The sequence below is a fragment of the Brassica napus genome, chromosome A9 (genome assembly GCF_020379485.1).
Source record: "Brassica napus cultivar Da-Ae chromosome A9, Da-Ae, whole genome shotgun sequence".
In the NCBI taxonomy this organism is placed as follows: Eukaryota; Viridiplantae; Streptophyta; class Magnoliopsida; order Brassicales; family Brassicaceae; genus Brassica; species Brassica napus.
In genome coordinates this window covers 42,167,268-42,189,264 of record NC_063442.1, presented here as the reverse complement: position 1 = coordinate 42,189,264, position 21,997 = coordinate 42,167,268, and the positions used below count along the sequence as shown (strand labels likewise).

The 21,997-nt window shown below is 37.7% G+C and overlaps 6 protein-coding genes and 1 non-coding gene across 10 annotated transcripts; 4 read left to right on the top strand and 3 right to left on the bottom strand.

Moving 5' to 3' along the window:
* Window positions 1-1,582: 1,582 nt before the first annotated feature.
* Window positions 1,583-5,109, top strand: LOC106398432 (ethylene-responsive transcription factor ESR1). Its single transcript, XM_048741786.1, has one exon. The coding sequence runs from the start codon at window positions 2,306-2,308 to the stop codon at window positions 3,191-3,193; it is 888 nt and encodes a 295-aa protein (XP_048597743.1). The 5' UTR covers window positions 1,583-2,305; the 3' UTR covers window positions 3,194-5,109.
* On the top strand, window positions 4,460-4,532 carry TRNAR-ACG. The gene has a single exon. It is a non-coding gene; the product is annotated as a tRNA-Arg (tRNA).
* LOC106401181 (eukaryotic translation initiation factor 4B2-like) lies at window positions 4,947-7,383 on the bottom strand. Of its 2 annotated transcripts, XM_048741785.1 has the most exons (4): window positions 6,802-7,380; window positions 6,135-6,672; window positions 5,459-5,875; window positions 4,947-5,293 (listed from the first exon to the last, which is right to left on the bottom strand). In XM_048741785.1, exons 1-4 carry the CDS (start codon window positions 7,286-7,288, stop codon window positions 5,266-5,268), a joined length of 1,470 nt encoding a protein of 489 aa, XP_048597742.1. In that variant the 5' UTR covers window positions 7,289-7,380; the 3' UTR covers window positions 4,947-5,265. The 2 variants fall into 2 exon arrangements, with proteins under 2 accessions (XP_048597742.1, XP_048597741.1); XM_048741784.1 differs by having other exon boundaries at window positions 6,135-7,383.
* Window positions 7,384-7,991: 608 nt separating this feature from the next.
* On the bottom strand, window positions 7,992-11,004 carry LOC106401178 (pentatricopeptide repeat-containing protein At1g12620). Of its 2 annotated transcripts, none has more exons than XM_048741782.1 (2): window positions 8,344-11,004; window positions 7,992-8,246 (listed from the first exon to the last, which is right to left on the bottom strand). In XM_048741782.1, exon 1 carries the CDS (start codon window positions 10,782-10,784, stop codon window positions 8,832-8,834), a length of 1,953 nt encoding a protein of 650 aa, XP_048597739.1. In that variant the 5' UTR covers window positions 10,785-11,004; the 3' UTR covers window positions 7,992-8,246; window positions 8,344-8,831. The 2 variants fall into 2 exon arrangements, with proteins under 2 accessions (XP_048597739.1, XP_013697094.2); XM_013841640.3 differs by having other exon boundaries at window positions 8,703-11,004.
* Window positions 11,005-11,133: 129 nt separating this feature from the next.
* Window positions 11,134-14,390, bottom strand: LOC106401180 (coilin). 2 transcript variants are annotated; one of them, XM_048741783.1, is made up of 13 exons: window positions 14,047-14,390; window positions 13,895-13,959; window positions 13,595-13,825; window positions 13,345-13,518; window positions 13,179-13,245; window positions 12,896-12,973; window positions 12,608-12,803; window positions 12,501-12,553; window positions 12,222-12,416; window positions 12,070-12,141; window positions 11,838-11,987; window positions 11,610-11,751; window positions 11,134-11,520 (listed from the first exon to the last, which is right to left on the bottom strand). In XM_048741783.1, the coding sequence occupies exons 1-13, from the start codon at window positions 14,242-14,244 to the stop codon at window positions 11,339-11,341; spliced, it is 1,803 nt and encodes a 600-aa protein (XP_048597740.1). In that variant the 5' UTR covers window positions 14,245-14,390; the 3' UTR covers window positions 11,134-11,338. The 2 variants fall into 2 exon arrangements, with proteins under 2 accessions (XP_048597740.1, XP_013697096.1); XM_013841642.3 differs by having other exon boundaries at window positions 12,501-12,541; window positions 14,047-14,389.
* Window positions 14,391-14,524: 134 nt separating this feature from the next.
* On the top strand, window positions 14,525-16,835 carry LOC106396989 (proteasome subunit beta type-5-B). The gene is made up of 8 exons (XM_013837508.3): window positions 14,525-14,663; window positions 14,856-14,985; window positions 15,077-15,206; window positions 15,420-15,526; window positions 15,986-16,120; window positions 16,196-16,299; window positions 16,374-16,474; window positions 16,563-16,835. The coding sequence occupies exons 2-8, from the start codon at window positions 14,866-14,868 to the stop codon at window positions 16,688-16,690; spliced, it is 825 nt and encodes a 274-aa protein (XP_013692962.1). The 5' UTR covers window positions 14,525-14,663; window positions 14,856-14,865; the 3' UTR covers window positions 16,691-16,835.
* A 1,439-nt stretch (window positions 16,836-18,274) lies between these two features.
* Window positions 18,275-20,174, top strand: LOC106401760 (cytochrome P450 71B2-like). The gene is made up of 2 exons (XM_013842339.3): window positions 18,275-19,320; window positions 19,418-20,174. Exons 1-2 carry the CDS (start codon window positions 18,427-18,429, stop codon window positions 20,048-20,050), a joined length of 1,527 nt encoding a protein of 508 aa, XP_013697793.1. The 5' UTR covers window positions 18,275-18,426; the 3' UTR covers window positions 20,051-20,174.
* The last annotated feature ends 1,823 nt before the right edge of the window (window positions 20,175-21,997 follow it).

Below are 21,997 nucleotides of genomic sequence, written 5' to 3'. Positions count from 1 at the left end.
CCTATTTTGTATCACAATTTTAAGTCGATAAATAAATTAATACTCCATATAATAGAGGAATTTCTCCTTAAGAAAACAAAACAAATATAGAATCTGATTTATACTACTTATCCCTGATCAATGATCATTATTTCAAGAAAATATGTATTCAGTTTTCTGTTTTTTTTTTTAACATGATTGTTGTTGTTCTTGGAAGAATGAATTAGGTTGATGACGTAAAGTCCGCGTTTCAAGGAGAAAACTTGATTGATGGAATTTGCAGTTTTTGTTTTTTTCAAAGTACTCTCTTTTTTTGTCGTTAAAAATCTTCTTTTCTCGACCCACACCATTACTCCCTCTTTCAAAATCTATCAAATCATGTTTCGACTGGTTACACACTTACACTATACTCTCACATTATTCTGTAATGGAGAATAAGAAAATCCAAAAAGAAATATGTTATGATGTCCAAGGGCGAAGGTACATCATATACTATGGAGGCATGTGCATCCATTAAAATATCAAAATTTACAGTTTTATATGTAAAATCAATGAAATTGTGCTAGATATAATGGTAAAATTTCTCATGTGCACCCATAATGTTTCGAGTTCGAGTCCATCTTTTGCTGATATTTTTATTTCTATAGACAGATGCACCCATTACAAAAAAAAAACTAGCTTCGCCCTTGATGATGTCCCGTGCGATATAAATAAGGAGCAAATATATATTATAGACGTTAATATGTAAATATACTGTGATCAGTGATATTCGGTTCAAAACAAGATAACAATTCTCATGAAAAATGAAAAACTGAAAATAATATTTGTTGGACTTATTTGTGAAATAACAACAAAAAAATAACAACAAAAAAATAGTTTTGTAGAGAGTTGATAGAGAGAAATAGGAAGAAAAATAGACGAAAATGTGTAATTTTGGTTAGTTAATGAATTATGTTTTTTTATAGCGAGTGCAATTTTTATTATTTGTTTATACTTTTTTTTACTAAGATGGATTTTTAACTGAATGTATAGTACTGAAATTTCTTGTTTGTTTAGTGTGTTTCGTTGGTTAAGCTCATTTGAAGTTCTATTCGTTCAGTTATGAGATAAGCAATTGGTTTAGCACTTTAGCTTGAATTTCACCAAGACGACTAGGTTTGGATTTAGTTCATACATGCTTATTCTTAAGCCAAACCTTAGGTATTTTCAGTTTGATAACAAACCAATACTCCTGTGTTAAAAAAATGAAATAAATACTCCTGTGTTAGTGGAAATAGAAGAGGTCATTTACATACACGAAATTAACTCACAACAGTAATTGATTTCGTGGCTTTGGAAATCACAAAAACACATTTGCGTAAAAGTTAGCTGGAAACCCGAAGTTAACTTCCTTTGTGGTTTAGGCTTACCATATTGCAGTAATTAATATAACCACTATTATTATACCACTGACACAATGTCATGCATGGACAACGGGTACAAAGGCTGTTTTTTTTTTTATCAAATAGTACTTCTAAATTTCTATGGTTCTACTACTCAACTTATAATGGATTGTTGTAACGTGAAGCACGGGAAGACATGCATGATTTTATTATTTCTTGACAGAAGCAATAAATAAAAAACAAGCATCTGGTTCTTCAAATACATATGGTTTTAGCTTGTATATACACATACATATACGTTTAGACAAACCTCAAATCCTCTTCGTACAATAATACATGCAAGAGGTCAGGCATACACTGCAGTGTTGCCTACGCATATCATTTGTTTTACTTTCTCTACTTTCAAAAATCATTAATTTGTTCTTAATTTTCTCCATCTTTTGTGTTGAAGGATATAAATCACATTAGAACAAAAACATACATTCTGATAATTACCGTTTCATTGGTAAACACACGTTGTTAATATATAGGTTGAAAACGAATGTACTAATTGATGAATTAATTTGTTAGTATCTTTATTGGTAGTCTCAACTAATTGATTTTATCGTTTACTATGCTAATCATTTTAAAATAATGTAAAATGTTTCTACGATGTGTGTGAAAACTTAAAACGTTATTGGTCTGTTGAAAATATTTTAAAAGTTTTATTTGTCCATTTGCATCATCACTTAAGAAAGAAAACTACACTAATGTTAATACATATACTAAAGTAACTTTTAATTTCCTAAGTAAATTATGGTTTTACATAAGTATGTGTTAAACAATTTGATGCATCTATAAATACCTAGAAGCACCATCTCTGTCGAGTGTCAACGTACCAACAACTGATCTTCCACATCTCTCCTTACTTTTGTCCTTCAACATACAAACCCTAAAAACCAAAAATGGAAGAAGCCCTAAGAAAGTTCAACGAATCTACCCACTCCTTCATACCCGGTTACGAACCCGACCCGATTCCTCTAACGAGAATCTTTGCCAACGACGCAAAACCCCCGCAGGTTAACAACACACCGTCTTCAAAGGAGACAATAGTGACGACCATCACCGGATCTGGCAGGACAAGGTACCGCGGCGTTCGCCGAAGGCCGTGGGGACGTTACGCGGCGGAGATACGTGATCCCACGTCGAAGGAGAGACGTTGGCTCGGAACGTTCGATACGGCGGAGCAAGCCGCTTGTGCTTACGACTGTGCAGCTCGTGAGTTTCGTGGATCTAAGGCTCGGACCAACTATACTTATCCTGTTACTAATCCTGTTGCCGAGCCTAGATTCTCTTTCTCCTCAAATAAATCTATGAAGGCCGTTCGTTCTCCTATACCGTCACCTCTGAAGATGAACACACAGCCTCTCTTATGGTATTCCTCTCACGAAACAGCGACTAACGGCTCCTCTTCTCCTTCTTGCTCCTTGACAAAAACGGCAAGCATTTCCTCTTCCGCTGATGAAAACTACACGGAGTTTTTCCCGCAAGAACATTCTGATTCTGGTCTCTTGCAAGATATCGTTCAAGAGTTCTTGAAGAAGAAACGCAACCAGCCTCCGCCACTGATACCACCACCACCACCACCGCCATCTCCACCGATGGTTGGACATCTTGAAAACTTCCGTGAATTCTCCGCCAACAGTTTGTTTCAACCGATGGTGGAGACATCAAAATTAGATTGCTACGGAAACATTAGTTATCAAGATGGTGACTCCGGTTTTTTTTATGGCATGAGCTCCGTTGCAGATGGTGGTTTTACTTATGGATCAGACGCGTGGGGATTATCATGAAATGTGTTAGATTTATTATTTTAGAATATTCTATTATATATAACTTTTTGCACTTTGGATATTACCTAAAGAGTTCTTAATTTTAAGTTAAACTAGCTATTTCCGTAGCTTTTGGTATCTCTTATGACTCTTGTATCCATGTTTTTTGTAAGCTTTACATCCCTGTTCTTCGGATATTTCAGTTATATGAAAGCTTACTTATTTTGGATATTTCAGTTTTTATTATTTTGGTCTTCGTGCCTGCATGCATTTCCGTATTTAAAACATGTTTGACAGTCTATACAGTTATGTATATATTATATTTGCTGTTCTACAATTACCACTAATTAAAACGGATGTAAAAAGAAGATAAAGTTACAAATACAATAATTGAAGGAAATTAATCATATTATATCGAAGTCTAAATGAAAGATAAAGTGTTTTTGATCAAGCCCTTCTAATACATACAGAATAAAATATTTCATTTGTTTAGCAATTGTATCGACCTATTTAAAGAAGTGAATCCACAGATGAAGAAGTGAGACTTTTATTCGTCCAAAAGGCAGAGTCTGTCTCTGTCTTCTCCACCTTGACGTGCTCTCTCATTTTATCACCATATGAAAAGCTTACCTGTGTTAAAAAAAGAAAAAAAGCTTACTTTTTTTTTAACTTACTTTACTAGCAAAGGATCAATAAATAATTCAAAACCATAGTAGTATACAGTGTAATGAGCGTTTGGGTGTTGTGTGTATCGTCAGACAAATTTGCAAATGTACGTGTTCCGTAGTTATTGCGGTATTCATTTCAAAACATAGTACCATATATTACACCAAAAAAACATAGTACCATATAGTATAATCAAAATTTTAAAATGGTACTCTTGATATAGACCGACAAAATGATATTCTCTGATTTTAATTTTTTTAAAAATGATACTCTTGATAGACCGACAAAATGATATTCTCTGATTTTAAAATGATACTCCTTTCTTCTGGATTCTCTTCACATCAGGCGAAAAACCTTGTACGTGACTGTGCATCTTCAAACATGAGCTAGTGTGTGTTCTTCTGAGTTTCCCCTTTTAGGAAAGTTTTGTATCAAGGCACTCTTTACTAAACCCTTTTGAGTACATTTCTCTTTCATCTCGGTTTCGTAGAGATTTGGTATGTATACGAGGATTGGTGTTTTGCATGTGTTCATCACTAAAGAGACGTTCTTGTGCTCATGATCGGAAGAGACAAAAGTAATGTTAATTTGGAAGTCTATACTCATGAACATGAACAAAATGACTCCATGGCCCAATGGATAAGGCGCTGGTCTACGAAACCAGAGACTCTGGGTTCGATCCCCAGTGGAGTCGCGTTTTTTTACAATTTATAATGGACCAAATGCTTTTTGATTTTGTTTATGTTGAACCAAAGTAGCTAAAATTTCAAAGCTGAAGGCAAACAACCGAAATGAAGCATATACAAGGGGTCATTTCATTACTCGTGAGTAATGTTTTGAGTTCTATCATTTTTCTTTGGAGATGAAAAGAAGAACGTCATCGTGTACACCATCTTCAGATTTAAGCTGAATAAATAGAGAGCAATGTTCAAGCTGCGACTGAAACAATCTTTGTTTTATCTAAATAAATAGCTTTCAAGTGTAATATGTGCAACGAATCCAAAAGTGTTGAATCAAAATTCAACCAACATAGAAAGGTACAACCGTTAATCACAGCTTTGCGATTCCAGAAGCAGCACTGGCACACATAATTTTCAAACACAGAAGATGAACAGAAGAACTGAGTCTGTCTCCAAAATTCTGAAGACACAATAATTGTCACAGAGAGAGAACAGAGTCTGTCTCAACGAGCAAAAGACCAAACAAATACAATTAATAAAAAAGAAAGAGAAGAAACCATTAGGCTTCGATTTCCGAAGATGAATCAAATACAAAAACATAAAATATAAAACTAGTCCCCCCAAAATTAGGTTTGAATTCAAAAGAGATGAATTTTTCTTTTATTATTAAATATTATTAAGCTTCTTCAAAATATGGGAACCAAACTCCAAAATCTCATTCCACATTCATTCTTCCGTCTCCTTCTTCTACCATCCATCCCTGGACGACGATGACCTGTGGAAAACTCCCAAAATGTCAGTTTAATCGCATCCAAAGATGTCAACCATCACAAGGAAATGACTCATGTTTGGATCTTTATACTACAACCAGCATCATTTCCAAGATTCTTATCAAGTAGTATAATGCAAGTCCGTTTTATTTTTTTGTTAAAAGACTAACCTGTCGACGTTCCTGTTGCTGAAGAATCCACGTTCCTTGCTTCCTTGGAAGTTTCTTCTATCATCACCACCTGTGCCTCGTGATCTAGGTCTTTCCATGGATTCCACACTCCTGGCATCTTCAACTGATCCACCCCGGGAATGAGGTCTTTCGGAATAGTTGCCTGTTCTGCTGCCTGCACCTGATCCAGGCCTCTCAACTGCTCTTGGCCTGAACCTGACTTTGTCGTCTAGCTCACGGATCAGTGACTCCAGCTCTTTTTCTTTCGCGCTTATAATGTCAGGTATGTTATGGTTATTGCTGTGGGATTCTTGTTGAGTTTCCTTGCTATCAGCTGTGATGGTTGCTTCCTTCTCAAATTTCTTCCGTAGTTCTTCGATCTCTTCCTTCAATAGTCTCTCTCCTTCTGTTTCAGGCCTGGAACATATTTGTTTCACACGAAATAGATCAAAAGTGAGCTAATTGGCAAAGTCATCAACATAATCACAGATAAGTTATACACTATAACACACCATCAAAAGAAAACAACGAATACACAATAACTTAAGTAGGCAAGTCATTCAATTAGTTTCCTATCCTCTATTTGGTTCACCAGTCAACAACTTAAGTAAGTAAGAACATAGACTTGAAACAGATCCACATTTTCTCAGATAATATACAGATGAATAAAGAAGACCTGTCAACTCTGCGATGCTCGAGTTCAGAATCCATCTTGCGCCAATCTTTCCCTTGTTCCTCCAACAACACTTCCCGAGGCTTTGCATCACCAAAGGGATTCACTTTCGGTCTAGGCTTCACCACATTCTCCAACGTTAAGCTCTCAGACCTATTAGACTGAGCACTTGACGGCCTGCTCGACTGTGCACTCGACGGTCTGCTCGTTTGAGAACTTCCCTTCTTAGCCTCAATCTCCGAGTCAAGTTTCTTCCAGTCCAATCCTTTCTCCGCAAGAACTTGCTCTCTAGGTCTTGCTGCTCCAAACGGACTAGCCTTACTCGTCTTCACACCAGTTTCAGTTAGAGTCTCACTCACACCACTTTCAACAACAACAGCCTTTCGTGGTTCAAGAACAAGACGACGACGCTCTTCCTGAACACCACCTGACCCAAATGTAGATGATTTTGAGAGTGACGCCTGGCTTTTACCTGCTCCCCAGTTACCAACCTCGTCAGCTTTAGAGAATCCACCTCCATAACTGCCTCCTCCACCACCACCTTCTCCACCACCTCCGTAACTGCCACCACCACCTCCATATCTGCCTCCTCCTCCCCCACCACCACCTCCATAACTGCCACCACCACCTCCATAACTGCCACTACCACCTCCATAACTGCCACTACCACCACCACCATAACGACCTTGCCGTCCCTGATCAAACACAGGAAGCGACTTCTTCCCTTTCCCCCAATCATCAGCCTCATCAGCCCTAGACTGCAGTGGGAAATCAGAAACCCTAGAACCCCCTCTCTGATCATCATCAAACCCACCATAACCTCTCCTCCCACCACCATTAGAATCATCTCGATCTCTCGACATTGACCTTCCACCGTAAGAAGAGAAACCCCCACCAATACCACCGCGCTGCATTTCGTCCTCAGAGCGTTGCCTAGGCCCAGTAGGAAGCTGAATCATCTGCTCCCTCGTCAATCCACCACCATCAGCAACCTTGGTGAACTCCGATAAAGTCATCTTCTTTTTCTTCTTAGACTTGGTGGAAGTCGCAGCTTCCTTCAAGCTTGGGAAGCTCTGCGCATCCGCCGTAGCTTGCTCCTCGTCGGCACGCTCTGCCTCGTCGGCCCATGCGCCGATATCACCCCACGGTTTCGACATCGGCGATTTCTCAATTTCCCAAGAAAATCGAGACTTTTTCACAGATCTGAATAACCGGGTTACTAACCCGGAGCTCCGAGTGAGAAAAATAGAATCAATTAAAAAGATGAAATTTTTTCAGAGGAATATTTAATTAAAAGTTGGATTTTTTTAATTCCTTCTGTTTGTTTTGTAGGTTCTCCGGAACGAGGAGGAGCAATGGACGGAGAAAGAGATAGCATACGCGCCGTGTAGGACAGTGTAGTACACGAACCTATCAGTGAGGGAGGAGTAAAGTAATGGCTTGAGCGTTGTAGTCTACGCTACGTATTAGCAAGGTGACGGTTGACTTTAATAAGAGGAAACGAGTCATTGTTTTAAGACCATCATTTTATTAATTTTTTTTGTTTATGTACTCATATGATTCCACGTTGTAATAAAAGATACACATAAAACAACATATTTTATTTTTTTTGTCAACCTCAAACATAAAATTAAAATTTAAAGAACAACAAATTTGTCAACAGTATTTTCTTTTTTTATTAATGTGTTTTCATTTAGTTTTCAATAATTTTTATAAATAGTTTTCAATATGATTGGATCTTACGAGCACAAGTGTTGTTTTTGTAATCTTTAGCATGCTTTCTCATTTAGCTTCATGTGTGGACTGCAGAGTTTTTTGATAGTAGATCAGAAGCAGCATTGAATTCAAGAATGTATTGTATGTGATCAAAACACAATCATTCATTTTTTTAATGGAGTCAACATACTACTTTAGAACATCTCAAACCTGTCTTCAAACGCCCACAAGAACTCGAATCGATCTACAACTGGAAATCGATTATAACTATCATCCTGAGTGACAACAAGTGATCCTATTACCAAACTCACAGTTCAAAAGAAAAAAGGCAAACCAAGTTGTTTCTCCCTCTTCTTCACCACACGCTGTAACCACCGTCCCTTTTTCCTTCCCAGCCTCCTGTTGGACGATCACAATCAGCAATGATTCTATACATTTTGATAAATCTATTAGAGAGAAGAAAACAAGATTCAATCACACGAGAAGATAAACTAACTGTTCACAATTAACTTCTCTTAGACTTTCACAACTAGTAATTAATTCCCAAGGTCCAACCATGAAGACATGCACAACCAAACTAGTTGTAATTGATGTCTGAACAGATCATAGTAACACATTGCAGATCTCTCATCACCTGAAACTTTAAGACGGAATAAGTGCCAAAAGTGTTACTGCTTATCAAGCTTGAGCATTTGTCAATACACATATGCTCAAACGAAGATGACAAACATTGTACACTGAAAATGAACCAATGACAAAACAGAAAGAAAGAAAGCAATATAAAACGGAAAAGACATCAAGATCTATTTAGATGTAAGCAAACAAACTTAATTTTATACTATTAAGCCCAAGTACCTCAGAAACCATTAACCGGGACTTTGTCTCTTGCGGATAAGATCCAAACATTCTAAGAAGACATATTAATTAGCAAGTGCACATCTCCCTTCCGACAAGGCTCACCAGCGTCTTCCAAGAAGATTTATTTCAATCCAACAATGATGATTTGTCTCCAAAAGGACCAGAAAGCATATTTAGAAAGCTTTTGTCCAATTCACCACTTGATAGCATATCCATAACAATCTTTACGGTGGAAGCATCTGAAGAGAACCCACACCTCTTCATTTCTTCAATGAGTTGAACTGAAGTTGTTATGTCACTACCTCGAAGATGTGCTCTGATAAGTGTATTGTACGTACAACCATCTGGCTCATACCCATCTTCCTTCATTTTTCTAAACAATGCATCCGCTTCAGACAATGAGCTCCTTTTACATAATCCTGACAACATTATGTTGTATGACTGAATATCACGCTTCACTCCTTTGAGAGAGAGGCTACAGAATAGATCCCAAGCATCATCGATCTTACTTGCATTGCACAACCCGTGAATGATGATACTATATATACCAATATCAAGTTCCATCTTACACTTGTGCATTTGATCAAGTATTCCCAAAGCCTCTTCTAGTTCGCCATTGTCACACAACCCATCCAGCAAAATACCATAAGTCATAATACCAGGATGAACACCTTGAGAGACCATCTCTTGGAAGACTTCTTTGGCGACAATAAGTTCTCTTGATTGACAAAACCCTTGGATGAGAGTGCTATAAGTCACTGTATCTGCAATCACTCCTCTCAGAGACATCTTTCGGAATAGTCTCATACCAACATCAACCTGTTTAGCCTTACAAAATCCGTTTATAAGGACATTAAACGTCACGATATCAGGATCGCATCCCTTGCTAACCATGAGGTCCATCATCTGGTTGGCTTCATCTAAGCGGTTCTCCATGCACAACCCATATATCAAAGTACTATATGTAATGGTATTAGGATCTATGCCTCTTGTGATCATCTCATTGTACAAGTCTTTAGCCTCAGTAAGCTTTCCCTCTTTAACAAGACTATCAATCAAAGCACTGAAAGTGACAACGTTGGGGGTGATTTTCCTTGTAATCATATCCCTCAGCAACTGTGCACCATCATCCCATCTGCCAAAACTACAGAAGCTTCCTATGAGAGAGTTGTAGGTAATGACATCTGCTTTGATCCCTTTGGTTTCCATTTCACTGAAAAAGCTGAGTGCATCGTCGAGTCTCCCATCTTTGCAAAGATTGTCAATGATGATATTGTATGTGACTACGTGTGGCTTGATCTTTCTATGTTCCATCTTCCTGAGCAGATCCAAGGCCGAGGCAGTGTTCCCAGACTTACACATTCTGTTCAAGATTGGACCATAGGTAAACTGATCGGCTTGACATCCTTTATCCATCATTCGAGCTATTAAATCCACTGCTTCAGACACTCTATCTTTGAGACAAAGCCCATTGACAATAGTGTTGAGGGTGATAAGATCTGGTACATGTTGGCTTAGGACCATACAATCAACTAACTCCACAGCTTCAAAGACTCTGCCCTCGAGACATAAGCCATTGAGGAGGGTGTTAAATGTGACTGTGTTAGGCTCATACCCAAGTTTGAAGATCTCCCCCATAGCGGAAAAAGCAAAACCGAGTTTCCGACGCCTGCAGAAGCAATTGATCATAATGTTGAGAGTGTAGAGGTCATACGCAATCCCTTTCAGTTCCATTTGCTTGCAGAGAGCTAACACGAGATCGTACTGTTTAGTTCTGGCAAGTAAACCAAACAATCTGTTGAAATCAATGACCGTAGGAAGAGGACGAGACCGAAGCATGGACTGAAACAGAGCCACAACATCATCCTTCTTGATATCGACGAGTCCACTTCTCAATCTCTCTTTGTAAGAAGACATCTTTCTATCGCTGGTGAGACCAGAGAAGCCTTGTACGCAGAAGAAGAATTCGTATGGGCTTTGGAAGAAAGCAGCATTTCTCAGAGTACCTGTCTCAGTTGAACGGAGATGAACCAATCTCAAAGTAGTAAGACGATTCCATCTCTGTGTCCTCAACACCATCTTAGAGCTTCAAATGAATCGCCCTCTTCTTCTTAGGCCACACAAAGATTCGATTCTCTGAGTGACTGAGCTTTGGAAATCTTTGTGGGAGAGAGAGAACAAAAAGAAAGAAGAGTAGAAGACCGGTTTGGTGATAATTTCGTGTCCAATTAAATTTCGTGTCTTGTCTTTTTTTTTTTTTTTTTAAATTTCTTAAGTATGTATCGTGTCTCGTCGGTCGTTGTTTATGTGATTTTAATTTGTTTTTTTTTTGTAATGTCGACCAAGTAAAACGACCTCGCTTCAATGGATTAATTAGAGTAGACACTAGACAGAACTCGAGGACAATATCGCCCACACCTTGTTCGACTGAATGCATCAACGAGCCTCTGTTTGGTATTTAACCATTAGAATGAATACAGAGACATCAAAGGTCCTTTTCCCTAACAAAAACTCAGCTATGCATACACAGCATCAAAACAAAATGGGTTCTCTTCTTTTGACTTGAGTTTTGCAAATCCAAAATGATCGAAAAGAAGAAGATGATAAACATCAGGATGTGATGATCTAATTGCTCATATTTCTTTCTGAGATCTTAGATAGTTCATGAGAGGACCAATTCCGCCACCTCGCCTCCACGAGCCTCCACTTGAACTCTTCCCTTTCTTGTTCCACCCATTGTTGGCTTCAGACAGTTTTGCCTTTTTCGCACTTACAGCTTCACTTAGCTCTTCCCAAGGGTTCCCTTTTCCATTCTCTGATATTTAACATAAGTTCAAAGATAATGTATGATAAGTTTCCATGTCAGTATACTACTAGACTGAGTCAAGATTGTTGGACAAGTACCTTTCACAGTGGTTTGCAAACCGTTGCTGTTTGTGCTCAGCTTTAGATTCGTAGCTGCTTGGTCAGGCTTGGTGGCGACTTCCACCACGTCTGAGCTGCTAGTTTTGACGCTGCGGACATCCAGCAGAGAAGAGAACTCAACCTGCAGAAGCAAAGTCTTTCTTATATCAGAACTCCGATGCTTAGCAAGCAAACAACTAAAAGAACATGACATAGTGTAAACCATACCTCTAAGGATCCATCTTCGTTATAAAGAGATGTGTCAGCTTGCATCGATGAATCGTCGTCCTCTTCTATCTTCTTCTCAATTGGATATCCTTGAACAGGCATTAACGTCACCATCTTGGAGACCGGATCATAGTAGCTTATCTTTCCAACCTACCAGGAGATGTACATAACGTAAACGGCTTAGGTATTTTGATTGATCAACAGGCTCAAAAAGGAGAGTCATAAACTTTACTCGGAAGGAGGAAACTTCAGGAGTCCAAGATGATGTTAGCTCAATGAGGCGGTATGCAATAATATCTCCTTTCTGAAACATTTAACAAATCATGAATGAGGAGAACAAAAATGTTGAATCTATAACTCAAGGTGAATACTATTTAAGCAAACCTTTACTGAGCCAGTGTAAGCCACAAGCTGTTCATAGTCGATCTGACCGTTAGCAAGTGTCTCTGCCTCAGCGGGCTGTGTCTGATGATAAGTATCATTCAAATCCCAAGCATATCGTTTGGAAAATCCTGTCTTCTCAGTACCCCATTTTTGGCCTTTCTTCTTCGTCATGTTCCCGTTCCACAAGAAACTTTCCTAAACATTATGAAGTCATGATCATATTATAGATTTCAGATTCGGCAAAAGCTTAAGGAAACAAAAGATAGGGGTAAGTCATACCGCAGGAGGTTCAGTTTCAGGAAAAGCTTCATCTGATTCATCTGAAAAGTAAGCTAGAAACGGTTAGGAGCCAAAAGAATGCACGAAAGTTCAGTATAATAATTTACCGAGTGGCTTGAAACGAATGTGGCCTGGCCTCACTTCAACAGGAACCACTACTTCATCCCTGACGCCATCAACTTGTTCATCTGGCTGCTGCTTTTCGAGAGCTTCAGAGTGATTTTCCTCGGTTTCTTGGTGGTCTATAGTGATAGCTGGCTTTTTGCTGGGTGCTACAACCATCTGCATCTGGTTCTGTTGAAGCTGCAAATTGTATAACAAGAAAGAAGATATTAATGTTGCTTAAAGGAGTGATAGATACATGTGTCTTATCATTGAAGTATCTAAAGACAAACCTCTTCCTTCTCTTGTTTTGTCTTTTCTCTCAACCATTGCCGTTTAGCCTTTTTACGCCGAGCACTTCTACTAGGTGTCTTAAATTAATATAAGGAAGAGTTAGCTTCACATTACTTATCGCAAAGAAGAATCAGATAGGAAGCTAATGGAGCATATGAAACAACAAGCAAATCCCTGTATCTACGTACATCATGGAGTTTACACAATACTAACTCTTCCTTATACTAACAAACACAAGACAAGTCTTTCTAGTTCCTTGAGACAATGAAGTAAAACTCGAACCTTTTTAGTTTCAGCAGACATGTTGCACAGCTCGTCAGGCTCATTGCTCTCTTCTTGAAGCGAGGACCTGCAATTTGAAAGCAAGACAATGGAGAAGCAACCAGTGAGAAACAATTCATGAGTTGCTAGCAAGTTTTGACACAAAAGAAAAAAAACATACACTTACTTCTTTGACTTGGTCATGGTGGCGTTAGCATCATTCTCTTCATCATTTTCATCTCTCTGTACATCCAATGTTTTCCTCTTCTTCTTCTTTACATCATTGCTCTTGTTCACAACAGCTGCGTCTTCTCTTTCCAGTGGAGTTTCTTCAGTAGTAGCTAACTTACACTTCTTCCTCCTACAAAAATCATCAAACGTGAATAACAACACACACACATATATGTGAGTAAGAGTCGTTCTGGTCAAGATCCTACTTAGAAGTTAGGCTTTTGCTCGAAGATTTACGTTTCTTTGAAGTCTTCTTCTCCGGCACAATCTCTTCCTCTTCCTCATACTCACTTTCATATCCTCCAGTTTCCTCATTCCCAATAAGCACTGCATCAGGACATATCCGAGCCCTCTCTTCAATCTCAATCGCAGCACAAACATTCTCGTCACTGTCTTCCTCAACAATCTCCAACAAAGGTTCCTTCTTTCTCTTAACACTACAAAACAAAAACGAAAACTTTAACACCAAAAAATGCATTACAAGACCTAAACATGGTGAAACTAACCAAACGATATCTTTATCCTTTAACACACAGCTCGACTCGAACGGCGGCAAAACGAACCCATCCATCTGAAAAATCAATCAAAGATAAAAGCTTCCCATAAGTGAATGTAAGTCTGACATTGAACATTAGGGCACACAGAGAAGCAGGCGTACATATAGAGAGAGGCCATGAGGACAAGCTTCGAAGAGGCTAAATGTGTAGAGGATATGATTAGAAAACTCTGAAACTGTTCGATGATGTTTAGGATTCAGAACAGCCCAGCTCCTCTTTAGCCCTTGCTTCTTCTGGTGTTTGCTCAAAATCCGTTGATTCTCAAAGACCAGACGAATCCTCACCGTCTCTTCCGCCATTGTAGACGAGTTTCAGAGAGGAAAAGGGTGATCTTTCGCTCAAAGTTTTGACCTTTCGAAATCCTTAAACCCTTGTCTCAGTTCCGAGAAGGAGAAGAGAAGGAAGGAGAAAGCGAGAGAAGATTAAGATCAAATCTAACACTCTAGCTCAGAAAGAGGTTTTTAAAGCCTCATATCAATGTTGGAGCTAAGACTCTAGTTCACAAAGAGGTTTCTTTAAAGACAATTTAAAGATTAAACGGCCCAGTTACTTAGTAACACCAATAATTAGATGGCCCATCACGGCCCAGTTAGCTCCTCTGTGGTTTGCCCGGTGCTCAAGAAACGATCTATTCCTTTTTCTCGTCTTCGTTCGTCAGTTCGAGCTTCTTCATCTTCTTCTTCTTCTCGCTTCAATTTGATTACTTTTCTTCGTCAAGGTATGTTTACGATCCCTAATCGAGCTGTAGCATCGTTGTTTTTTCTTTTAAACGATGAAGGCTTAGGGTTTATATCTCTAGCTAGATCTGATTTGAGTTTCTTTAAGAGGAAAGCTCTCTACTTGACTTCTGGGTTTGGTTTATCTCATACTAGAATAGTCCTATAATCGATGGGTACTTGTATTTCTGTAGGGTTTTAACAATGAAGCTTGACACTAGTGGATTCGAGACATCCATGCCTACGATTGGATTCGGCTCAAGCAACGATATGCTTGATGGGTTTTCTACCGTGCCCTCGTTTGATCTTCCCCGGACTACAGATGTGACTTTTTGATTTTGTTGATTTGATGAAATTGTTTTGGGTTCTTAGGAGAAGCAATGTTGGTGATTTGGTTTTTTGTGTGGGGTTTCAGTTTGATGGGTTTCAGAAAGAAGCAGTGCAGATGGTGAAGCCTGCGAAAGGAACAACCACACTTGCTTTTATCTTCAAAGAAGGTGTCATGGTCGCTGCTGATTCTCGTGCTAGCATGGGTGGATATATCTGTATGTTATCTTTCTTCACTTTACTCTTTAGTTTATATCTTTGCTTTTCGTATAGTTGACTCTGGCAGAAGATTAAGTTAGCTTCTTGTTGGCTTAGTTTTGAGATGGATTGTTAAGTAAATTTCTGTTGGTCAATGGTAGTGAGGCAGTGTATAGGAAAGGAAGCGTTTGTATTATTGCTACTGATGTTTCTTATTGGTTTTCTGTATTTAGCCTCACAATCTGTGAAGAAGATTATTGAGATCAATCCTTATATGCTTGGTACAATGGCTGGAGGAGCTGCTGACTGCCAATTCTGGCACAGAAATCTTGGTATTAAGGTACCTATCGCTATTTGTTTTTCCTTTGTGGTGTGAACTGATGTTTAGATCTTGTGACTTATCTTCATTTTAAGTTGGATAACTGGAAAGGTTTTTGTTGTATTATTGTGACCTTAAAATTATACGAATCTCTTTAGGTAATGCATGCATTTTCTACTACATAGTTAATGGCTTTAGCATCCTTGTTCTGGAACTAACCATTGTTGTAAGTAGTATACTTCAGTTACCTTTGTTGTACTAAGATACCGAATAACAAAATAGCTTTAATTGATGACTATAAAAGCTTAGAAAGATCAAGGTTTATGATGCAAACTGCAAAGTGATGCTTTACATTTGAGTGGGTATAACTCAGCTTTTGTTTAGAATATTTTGGCATGTTGATATTGTTTACCTATGCTGTATGTTGGTTTTCATTTGTTGAAACTATGGCTAATCTCTTGATTTATTTGTCTATCCAAGTGCCGTCTACATGAACTGGCAAACAAGAGGAGAATCTCTGTTTCCGGAGCTTCAAAACTTCTCGCAAACATGCTCTACTCATACCGTGGAATGGGACTTTCCGTCGGCACCATGATTGCTGGATGGGACGAAACTGTCAGTGAAACCAACTTCATATCTTCATCTTCTTCTTTTTTCTCACCCTTGAGAATCTAACTTCTCCTTGGATAGGGTCCTGGACTATACTATGTCGACAACGAAGGAGGAAGGCTCAAGGGAGACAGGTTTTCAGTTGGTTCTGGTTCGCCATACGCTTACGGTGTACTAGACAGCGGGTAAGAACATGTTCATCTCTTTTGTTCCAATCCCAATAGCTAAAACCATATTCTAATCTTGCTTCTATCATTAGATACAAGTTCGATATGTCAGTTGAAGAAGCTTCCGAGTTGGCAAGGAGATCAATCTATCATGCGACATTCCGTGATGGAGCCAGTGGTGGTGTTGCTAGCGGTAAGTAGTCTCAGATGTGATGCTAAATTTTCTAGATACTGAATTTTTGGCTCATAAAATAAGATTTTGTCTCTTCTCGTGTGATCAGTGTACCACGTGGGTCCTAATGGATGGACGAAACTGTCAGGAGATGATGTTGGGGAGCTACACTATCACTACTACCCCGTGCCACCAGCCATTGCGGAACAGGTCATGGAGGAAGCAGCTGCCGAGTAAAACTAAGACTTTCTTTTACTTCCTAATCAATTCACTCCCTTTCTTTAGCTTAAGCTCTGGTGTTCACTCTATTAAGATTCTCCTTTTTATTTTCTGCAAACACATACTCCCTTTACTTTGTTCAAACAGCTTTTTCAACTCTTCAGTCTTTGTTTCAACCGTAAAATTAGGAACATAAGTTGAATAATTATAGTTTGACAAAAAAAAAAGTTGAATAATTATAAAGAAAATGTTTGGTTGAAAAATATCAGTTCATGATCATAAGTTCACATCTAAACACTTTCTAATTCTTTGCATCTAGATGATTAATGTGCAATCTATATAGACAAAACTGGTCCGACCAAACCGAACTGTAATAGTATAGTCAACAATAACTTATTCCTGAATTTTTTTTAATACTGTTTACTTTTAAGCCATAAGAATAAGAAGGCAAAGTTCAAACAACTCGTTAGAACTAAACTATAAAAAATCGTGACATAGAAGCTCAAAAAAGTATAGAGAGAGAATTCACTAAAGATTGAGATAGTACCAACCAACATACTAGTTTTTATACTAATTTTCAAAGTGTAAACTTTACTGACTAGCTTCCTTACCGAGTAGTTGTTCCAGCCAAGGGGAACATGACGAGTCAGAGAGGGCTTTTGATCTTTGATCTTTTACCGTTTTCACTCTGCTACCGGAATGTTGAAGAGGTTAAGCAAATCAATTAAACACTAAAACTGTTATTCCACAAGGATCCAGAATTTAACGAGAAGACTGCCGTTCCACCAAGTACCAAAAGCTTATAAAAATTCTGGTCAGAATCACCCGAGTAGACAAACACACACACTGACGTAGTATTCATCTGCTCGTCAATTATAAGATATGACCCAATAATGATCAAAATAAATCATTATAACTACAAAACGCAGATAAAGAATACGAGAGGATAACAGAAAAGAACGGAAGACATGAGAAAAATGAAGAAGAAAAACTTATCCTCGAATCTTTGTCAAACGTTTGATGTTTTCAAACATAACAAATTCTAACAAATAAGTGATGCTTGGACCACAAGTCATTTTTGGCGGCTAATATGATTATGCTTTTGTCGCCTTCATGATTCCAAAGAAGATAGTGATTATGCTTCTCTACTGCAACTTGCAATAATATGTCGTCATAACGTCCTTTCACTTCATCTCTTCGAGAAACAGCCACAAAATATATACGTTCAGTGTAGCATTTTCCCACTAAATCCGAAACAAACAAAAAATCCGGAAACTAAAAAAAAACTGAAAATACATTATCCTTCTTTTTTTGGACTGAACCTGAAAATAGATAATAAATATTTAGGAACAATGAATTCTACAAGCAAAAGAATGAAACTTGCACATCAGTCTACGTCGAAGGAAGACTCTTAACAAGTTTTGTGTTAAATCATTGGATATTTTAATAATCGAATAGCAGAAGAAGCCTGGCTCATACACCATCCAATCAACCAGTGCCATATTATCCAAACAACCAATCATATCTCATAACCAGTTCTAATGGATTAGACTTTTGTGTCATTTATAATGCTGAAGAAGATAGTTTCCACAAATTTAGCAACTTTCTTACACAGTTGATTTCAACCACTTGATTTTGTAGACCTAACGTGTCTGTTAGGTCATCTATCTAGTAGCCTTATATTATATACACAAGATACTTTGGATTTTGTACTATCATCTCTCCAAGAACCAGCTTAAAAAAAAAAAGAAAAAATGGAGATCTTGCTCTGTTTCTTCTTGGTTTTGCTTCTTACTCTTGTATCAACAATCTATCTCAAGAATTTTAAAACTTCAAAGTTTAATCTTCCTCCTAGCCCTTCAAGTCTTCCCATCATTGGGAACTTGCATCATCTTTCAGGATTGCCTCACAGATGTTTCCATAACCTCTCACTCAAATACGGACCGGTGATGCTTCTTCGACTCGGCTTTGTTCCAGTGGTTGTCATCTCATCGAGTGAAGCAGCTGAAGCGGTTCTCAAAACTCACGACTTGGAATGTTGCAGCCGACCAAAGACGGTCGGGACAGGAAAACTCTCTTACGGCTTTAAAGACATCTCATTCTCTCCGTACGGTGCTTACTGGCGGGAAATGCGAAAAATCGCGGTCATCGAGCTTTTAAGTCTCAAGAAGGTTCAGTCATTTAGGTATATAAGAGAGGAAGAGGTAGATTACGTGGTGAAGAAGGTATCGGAATCTGCTTTGACACAATCTCCTGTAGATTTAAGCAAAACCTTCTTTTCACTCACCGCAAGCATCATTTGTAGAGTAGCTTTAGGACAGAACTTCCACGTGGACGGGTTCGTTATCGATCAAGAAAGGATTGAAGAGCTTGTAACCGACGGAGCGATAGCTCTAGGGACTTTCACTTTCTCTGACTTCTTCCCTGGTGGGGCTGGAAGATTCTTAGACTGGTTGTTTCGAAGAAACAAGAAGATCAACAGAGCCTTTAAAGAGCTTGATGCTTTTTATCAGCATGTGATTGATGATCACTTGAAGCCAGAAGGAAGAAAAAATAAGGATATTGTTTCCTTGTTGTTAGATATGATTGATAAAGAGGATGCAGATTCTTTCAAGCCTAGTATGGATAATCTAAAGGCAATCGTCATGGTAAAATTTTAAAAAATTGTCATGTTATACCACCAGGTTGATTATGTTAAAAACTATATAATATAAGGTCTAATATGTTTTTTCATGTGATTTTCAGGATGTGTTTCTTGCGGGGATAGATACAAGCTCTATAACAATGATTTGGGCGATGACAGAACTCGTTAGAAACCCAAGAGTGATGAAGAAAGCTCAAGAGAATATTCGAATCACCTTGGGAGCCAAAAGGGAAAAAATCACTGAAGATGATCTAGGCAAAGTTGAATACTTGAGTCTCATAATCAAGGAAACATTCAGATTACATCCACCACTTCCGTTTATAATCCCAAGAGAAACAATGTCTCACATCAAGATCCAAGGCTATGATATTCCCCCGAAGACGCAAATCCAAGTTAATGTATGGGCAATAGGACGTGACCCCAAGCGTTGGACCGACCCTGAAGATTTCATCCCTGAACGTTTTGCTAATAGTTCTGTAGATTTCAGAGGACAACATTTTGAGCTATTACCATTTGGTTCTGGTCGAAGGATGTGTCCGGCGATGCCAATGGGAGCTGCTACTGTGGAGTTAGGATTGATGAATTTGCTTTACTTTTTCGATTGGGGATTGCCTGATGGGATGAAAACTGGAGACATTGATATGGAAGAATATGGTACTCTCTCCATTGTCAAGAAAGTACCTCTTCAACTTGTACCCCTTCGACGTTATGGATGTGGAGTCCAAGAAGTTTAATACCATGGAAAGATCATGAACATGAAAGGTAAGATTCTTCAGATATTGTTGTATTTGTGTAAGAATTGATGTTTGAAAGATACTATATCAAGAAATAATAAAAGTTTATTCGTTTCTAAAGAAAGTTGCGGTCATATTCATACCTTGTTCATCATTACATCGTTCAAAAATGATTTAACCTGTTTTTCAAAGCTTAAATAGTGTTGAATTATATAATAGGTTAGATAATGTTTGACCAATAGATGCCGACTGAACAGCATTACATATACCATCCAAGTGGCTACATGCATGCATGGGAACAGAATTATCACAATACAGTGAACGTCTTCGTTCCACACAAGTGGCATGGAGAGGCAAAACACTATCCGGTTACTAAGGCAGTGTTGCATCTACGTTGGTGAGGTGGTTTAGATATACGAGCAATATCTACCGCCAACAAAACCATATTGGGAATATTTGTATTCCTCTTATTGTTCAAGAAAATATACTTCCAACCACTCGGAGATCTGCACTTTGTTGAGTATCCGTCTCCTTGTCCTTAGTGATCGTGACCAATCCAACTTTGACAGTTAGGCCATTTCACTTGATTCCCCATTTTTAGCAAGTAGTGATCGTTTTTCTCACTCTCTTAATGATCAATATACTAACTTTTGAGTCTTGACAGCAAATATAAACCAAGACATACAAGAGCTACAACTAACTAACATCTTTGTAAGTAATAACAACAGTAACATAAAGGAATAGAACAGTACATCATCATTATTGTTAATTCAATATAGCTAGTGCACTAATAAGTTATACCAGGTTTTATAAAAAAGTTACATGAGGTTCAGTTTATATGAAAGGAGCCATTTGACGTCTCTAGTTAATAAATGGCGGTATACAACTTATAAGTTTGCACCTTTTAGACCACCTCCATTGCAAACCGAATTTTCAGTAGATACTACTTCATCCATATAAAATATAATAAAATTACCCAAAAAAAGGAGAAAATAGGATGAATTTTCCTTCATAAATTTCCAAATATTCGTGATACATGTCATAGTAGGAGTTGTCTAAGTTTGTATATGTTAAACATTTAATTTTATAACTAGATTTTGACCCGCGCTTTCAAAGCGCAGTATCGTTTCTTTTTAAAATTTCATTTAAATTAATAAATATTTGTCTAATCAATATTTTAATAGATTTTTTTATTTGTTTATAGTCAATTTTTATAATATTGTCTTCTTTATTTTTTTAATCCTTATTAAAATTAAAATGTTTGTCCTATATTATCCTACGTAGATCATGTTGGTTTGTTCGAAGGTGTGGATTTGAATAGTAAACCGGTGTTACCTATTTATAATATTGATCGGATTCAAAGCAAGATGTTAGGTTTTAGGAGAAATTTGGGGAGAAAGTTGGAGGATCTTCTCTTTAAAATCGAATCTTTCTATATTTTAAGATTAGTTTTTGGAAAATTCAGTTACCAGGTCAAACAATTAAAATATTTTTTTGTGTGTTCATCAAGTTGGGGAATGTTCTTTTTATTTGATTTGATTCCGTAAATCTCTAAGTACGAAATGAGATTTAAAACGACTTAATGGGCTTAAAAACGAAAATGTAAGTAGCAAATTGGTTGGGCTTTTCATTTTCGAAAAATATTTAAAACAATTGAAAAAGGAAATTGAATGTTTTGTAATTAATAGGAAAATTCAGGGGCATATTCATAAGAAGTATTCTGCTTTAATAGTATAGATTGGGGAGAAAGTTGGAGGATCTTCTCTTTAAAATCGAATCTTTCTATATTTTAAGATTAGTTTTTGGAAAATTCAGTTACCAGGTCAAACAATTAAAATATTTTTTTGTGTGTTCATCAAGTTGGGGAATGTTCTTTTTATTTGATTTGATTCCGTAAATCTCTAAGTACGAAATGAGATTTAAAACGACTTAATGGGCTTAAAAACG

Coding starts and splice junctions, on each gene's coding strand:
- LOC106398432 (XM_048741786.1), top strand. CDS start 2,306: ATGGAAGAAGCCCTAAGAAAGTTCAACGAATCTACCCACTCCTTCATA.
- LOC106401181 (XM_048741784.1), bottom strand. CDS start 7,288: ATGTCGAAACCGTGGGGTGATATCGGCGCATGGGCCGACGAGGCAGAG. Junction 5,876..6,134: donor GAGCATCGCAGAGTTGACAG/GTCTTCTTTATT, acceptor AATATGTTCCAG/GCCTGAAACAGAAGGAGAGA. Junction 5,294..5,458: donor AGCAACAGGAACGTCGACAG/GTTAGTCTTTTA, acceptor AGTTTTCCACAG/GTCATCGTCGTCCAGGGATG.
- LOC106401178 (XM_048741782.1), bottom strand. CDS start 10,784: ATGGTGTTGAGGACACAGAGATGGAATCGTCTTACTACTTTGAGATTG.
- LOC106401180 (XM_048741783.1), bottom strand. CDS start 14,244: ATGGCGGAAGAGACGGTGAGGATTCGTCTGGTCTTTGAGAATCAACGG. Junction 12,142..12,221: donor CTTACACTGGCTCAGTAAAG/GTTTGCTTAAAT, acceptor TAAATGTTTCAG/AAAGGAGATATTATTGCATA. Junction 11,752..11,837: donor ACGAAGATGGATCCTTAGAG/GTATGGTTTACA, acceptor TTGCTTCTGCAG/GTTGAGTTCTCTTCTCTGCT.
- LOC106396989 (XM_013837508.3), top strand. CDS start 14,866: ATGAAGCTTGACACTAGTGGATTCGAGACATCCATGCCTACGATTGGA. Junction 14,986..15,076: donor ATCTTCCCCGGACTACAGAT/GTGACTTTTTGA, acceptor GTGGGGTTTCAG/TTTGATGGGTTTCAGAAAGA. Junction 16,475..16,562: donor CAGTGGTGGTGTTGCTAGCG/GTAAGTAGTCTC, acceptor TCGTGTGATCAG/TGTACCACGTGGGTCCTAAT.
- LOC106401760 (XM_013842339.3), top strand. CDS start 18,427: ATGGAGATCTTGCTCTGTTTCTTCTTGGTTTTGCTTCTTACTCTTGTA. Junction 19,321..19,417: donor ATCTAAAGGCAATCGTCATG/GTAAAATTTTAA, acceptor TGTGATTTTCAG/GATGTGTTTCTTGCGGGGAT.